Here is a 5000-nt window from a genome sequence, read left to right as displayed (position 1 = left end):
CGCTGCAGCTTCTGTCTCTGCGCTGTATTGTGGATGTGGTGGAAGGACGGGTAGTAGAAGACGCTGCCCGCTGAGTATTTGGACACACATGCTGCACAACAACAGCAAAGGTCTCGTCTCACAACCTCATATAACAGCTAAGAAAGAACAGTGTGTGTGCGTGCGTGCGTGCACATACCTAAAGAAGCCAGATCTGAGTACTGGGAGCTCAGTAAGAACAGATCCACTCCAATCTGCTGACCAGAACAATCCAGAGCCAATTTCTTGTAGAAGTCTGTAGCAGGAGCCAAATGCTGGACAGTCTAGACACAAACACACACAAGAAAATACACTGATATTACTACATTTTAGAAACTCGCTTTATTCGCGCATCAAATTCACTTCACAACAGACAGGGAACGGCGTGATAGGCAGGGCTTCGGTCTGCCCTGTGACTGTAGCTTCATTGCTAAATGGCTAACATGGATTTTATTGAGAAAACAGCTGTGTTAATGTGCTTTAGGAAGGCTGAAAAACAGCGTCGATACGTTTGGAGCCATGTCTGAGCACACTAGATCCTTTTAAAGGTGCACCTCCTCTAGAAACTAAACCTGTATGATGGAGGCTTTCAGTGGTGCTTACGACTGAGCCGAGCCCAGTTTGATGAGCGTTTGTCTGGTGTTGACAAAAGGATTTCCAACACAGGACACCAACAACAGGCGCTACGTCATAATCACACACCCTGATTAGTTAACGTGGCGCAAATGTCCGCTAAAGTTCAGACTTTCGAACTCGAGCGTTTTGCACGTCAATCGCCAAAACGCTCAACTCACGCTACTTCATTTGCGCAGATTGCATCATTTGCGCCACCTTATTCACCTCTTTTTTTTTTTTTTTTGCATTGACTTAACATGTAAATCACTCGCGCTTGATGCTTCTCCCGCGTCTGGTGCGAACGCAGCATTGGTTCTTGATAACTTACAGTGCATTAACTAATTTTAACAAGAACAAATTTGAATTTTAATAATGCATTAGTAAATGTTAAAATATGATTAATAAATGCTGCTTCACTCAGATCATGTTAGTAAATATATAACCAAATACGATCCTACTGTATGATTATAAATATGCAGGCCTACTGACAAACCCGAGCAACACGAAATACTGCTCTCTTTATCTTGAAGAAATTATTTATTTCATTTAATTAAATTTCAATAGAGGCGACACAGTGGCGCAGTAGGTAGTGCTGTCTCCTCACAGCAAGAAAGTCACTGGTTTGAGCCTCGGCTGGGTCAGTTGGCGTTTCCATGTGGAGTTTGCATGCTCTCTCTGCGTTCGCATGGGTTTTCTCCGAGTGCTCCGGTTTCCCCCACAGTCCAAACACATGCAGAACAGGTGAATTGGATACAAGCTAAGTTGTCCCTAGTGTATGAGTGTGAATGAGTGTGTGTGGATGTTTCCCAGAGATGGGTTGCGGCTGGAAGGGCATCCGCTGTGTAAAAACTTGCTGGATAAGTTGGCGGTTCATTCCGCAGTGGCGACCACGGATTAATAAAGGGACTAAGCCGAAAATTAAATGAATGAATAAACTTATTATACGCGCTGAAATTTAAACAACAGACAGATCCACTCTTTAATGAAAATCTGTTGAAGAAACGCAATTAGGTTTTAGCCAGGGAAAAAAAATCCAAATTGAAGAGTTCCTGAGATAATAATAAGGCTTTTGTTTCACCTTTTTAGACTTTTTGTGACCCTACAATTGACCAAATTGAATTTAAAACTTTATGACTCTTTTATGGCACTCAAGGTAGAGTAAAAACAAGATTATTTGGCTTAACCCATTGCAGATTATTGTGAAAAAATAACTAATAGTAAAAATGGTGAGTAATATTTAATGGTAAAAATGTATTACTTGCCAGCAAAAACACTTTGATTGACATTCTCCCTTTGTTTGTGTCAATAAAGGAGGAAAGCTCCGCCCACTAGTGACCATCACTCCCTCATTAGCATAAGAAATTAGTCTTGTTTTTGAATCTGCTGCTATGTTGACAGCCATTTGTAGCTCCGCCCATATTTAAAAAGAGCACAATCTCATTTGAATTTAAAGCGACAGTCACCAAAACACCACGACTTGTATCATAGCCTAAAAATGTCAGTTTCAGAGAGTTAGAAACATTATTTGTGTGGCATTTTGAGCTGAAACTTCACTGCACACTCTAGAGACAGCAGAGAAGCATTTAACATCTTGTAAAAAGGGGCATAATAGGTCCCCTTTAAAAAGGCAGACTCCATGACCACTGAAGAAAGGATGTGATTGAGACGCAGCCTGTGACTGTAGGGTTGTACCTTGGTGCTGGATCTAAGATTGGGGTCTTCTCGAGATTGCAGTAGTCCGGCGCCGAGCGTGGGCAGCTGGGTCTGAAACACCGACACTCTGCCTCCAGTCGGACACATGAGTTTATATGCTGCCTGCAGAGCCGGACCCAGAGCACTCTGAGTCTCCCGTGTCTGACTAAACATCCCAGGAAGAGCGTTTAGAAGATCCTTCACCAGCTGACCAACACACAAACACACTTCTGTTATTCTCACTGACAACACAGCTGAGAAAACACTATCAAAGAGTGTGTGATACAAAGATATGAAGCTGGTAAAAACAAACACAGAGCTGACCTTACACACACACACACACACGCACAATAAAAACAGACTCCGATATATAATCAAACACACATGCGCACACACTTATAAACACAAACACACAAAACCCTGCAAGTATACATGCATAAATACACATATGCACACGTGCACAAACACACAAATACAAACACTAATACACACACACATAAGCACACAGACTCAGATATATAAACAAACACACATGCACAGACACATACACAGTTCTATTTAAAACACACACATACATGCATAAATACATGCATTTACACACACACTTATATGCATTCATACACACAAATGAAACAAAATACAAACACCTGCATCTACACACACACTTATATGCACGCAGATGCACAAATATGCATACATAAACACACATACATTTACAGACACACAGTTATATGCATGCATAAACACATACAAAACACATACACCTGTTACATAGAACTACATACACCTGCATCTACACAAACACACATAAACATGCATATGCACACACACACACACATTAAAAAAACATACATAAATATACACACACACTCAGATATATAAACACACAGACAAACACACACACATAAATATACACATAAAAACTCACACACAAACACACACATTGATATACAGGCGCCCACATAAAAAACAAACAAACACACACGCACGCACGCACACATATATACACAGAGACACGAATAAATAAACATATACAAATGCATATGCACACACATTAAAAATATTCATGCATAAATATACACACATACACACCCTCAGATATATAAACACACACACATATAAACACACAAATAAACACATAACCATACAAGCACGCACGCACGCACACATGCTTTCTCATAACACAGGGAAAGATGATAAGATTCAAACCTCTTTACTCTCTTTGAGATTGACCAGCAGACTGTCGTGCGTCGGGATGAACACATCTAAGAGTCGAACACAAACACATCAGACGGGTTTCAGCAAATAAACAAAGCAATCTTACATTGTTAGACTTGAGCAAGTTATAAGAAATTCAATTCACATAAATAATAGGAGAACTAGAGCAGCTTACCCTCAATATCAGACACCACCAGCATCTGAGGCTGAGAAAGACCCTCCTGCAGGTTGTAGAAGTGGATGGTGCTGTCAAACGTCACGAAACCGATGCGAGTGCGAGTATCTCCAGGCAGCCTGATATGGAAACACACACACACACATACATTTGCTCATGCAGATGACAAACTCATCTATTCACTCTCATTTAATCAGAGTCTGCTCAACATCTCACTTGTCAAGGTTATCCAGCAATGACTGGCAGAACACATTCAGGTAGCCCGATTCCACAGCATTATGGGATACATCCAACACAAACAGGTAGACGGCAGGCTGAGGAGGCCGCAGCTGCAGAGAGAAAGCAAATGTGCATCAATTGAAAAGCACAATTCTTTTTTTTCCCCAACTTTATTTATAGAAATTTTCAAAAATGTACAAATATCACACATTATAGAATATTATTGTACATTTTGACATAGAGAGAGAGAAGTAAACAAGGATCTAAATGATTATGACAATTATTAACCCCCAGATATATTTATATAAAAACTAAATAAAAATGAAACAACAACAACAACAGAAGAAATAAAATAAAATAAAATAAAATGCCAACCAACCATAAAAATTGTTTATACACCAAACTAAAAGCCTGGTCTTGATGTCACATGAGATGTTACACAGCAGAGAAAAATGTCAAAATTAACTATCATCCAGTACGCAGGGAGTATACATTTCCATATATTCAAGGAGAGAGCCCCACATTTTATAAAGGTTTTTAGAAGAACCCTTCAAACAGTGTCTGATTTGTTCCAGTTTTATGAAGAGAAAAATGTCATTAATCCACATGGAGTGAGTAGGTGAAGCAGCTGACTTCCAATGTAGTAAAATACGGCGTCTGGCCAGGAGGGACACAAAAGCCACAAAATCTGCTTTGTATCGTGAACAGTGAACTGACAAACAATTCTGTACATATCTCAGCTTTTAAGTCAGATACAGTTTTGGAACAGCTGATTGCAAAACTTAAAATAGCTTAGCTATGGCTTGATAGGATAAGACGATATTTGGCTCAGAAATAACCATTTTTCCTGCAATTTGAGAGCTCAATAAATAAATAAATAAAACAATGATAACAAATTTAAATTCTTAGCAATGCATATTACCGATCAAAAATTGAGTTCTGATATATTTACAATAGCAAAACATTTTCATGGAACATGATTTTATTAACTAAATATTTGAATGATTTCTGGCACAAAAGAAAAATCTATAACTGGCCCATACAAAGTGTTATTAGCAATTGT

The 5000-nt window shown here is 39.2% G+C and overlaps 1 protein-coding gene across 2 annotated transcripts in view; it reads right to left on the bottom strand.

Moving 5' to 3' along the window:
• The window catches only part of sec24b (SEC24 homolog B, COPII coat complex component), a 37323-nt gene that overhangs the window by 11134 nt on the left and 21189 nt on the right, over positions 1-5000 (bottom strand). For both annotated transcript variants that reach the window (XM_001921599.9, XM_005169568.6), the window contains 6 exons: positions 3935-4047; positions 3719-3837; positions 3535-3590; positions 2326-2532; positions 179-302; positions 1-91 (listed from right to left, as the gene is read on the bottom strand). The exon at positions 1-91 is cut by the window's left edge and continues 68 nt beyond it. In XM_001921599.9, the coding sequence (XP_001921634.4) occupies positions 1-91; positions 179-302; positions 2326-2532; positions 3535-3590; positions 3719-3837; positions 3935-4047 (710 nt within the window). The remainder of the gene's footprint in view (positions 92-178; positions 303-2325; positions 2533-3534; positions 3591-3718; positions 3838-3934; positions 4048-5000) is intronic.

Source organism: Danio rerio, chromosome 14, assembly GCF_049306965.1.
Source record: "Danio rerio strain Tuebingen ecotype United States chromosome 14, GRCz12tu, whole genome shotgun sequence".
Taxonomy (NCBI): Eukaryota; Metazoa; Chordata; class Actinopteri; order Cypriniformes; family Danionidae; genus Danio; species Danio rerio.
The sequence above is the reverse complement of the archived record's forward strand: the minus strand, read 5'-3'. Positions and strand labels throughout refer to the sequence as shown.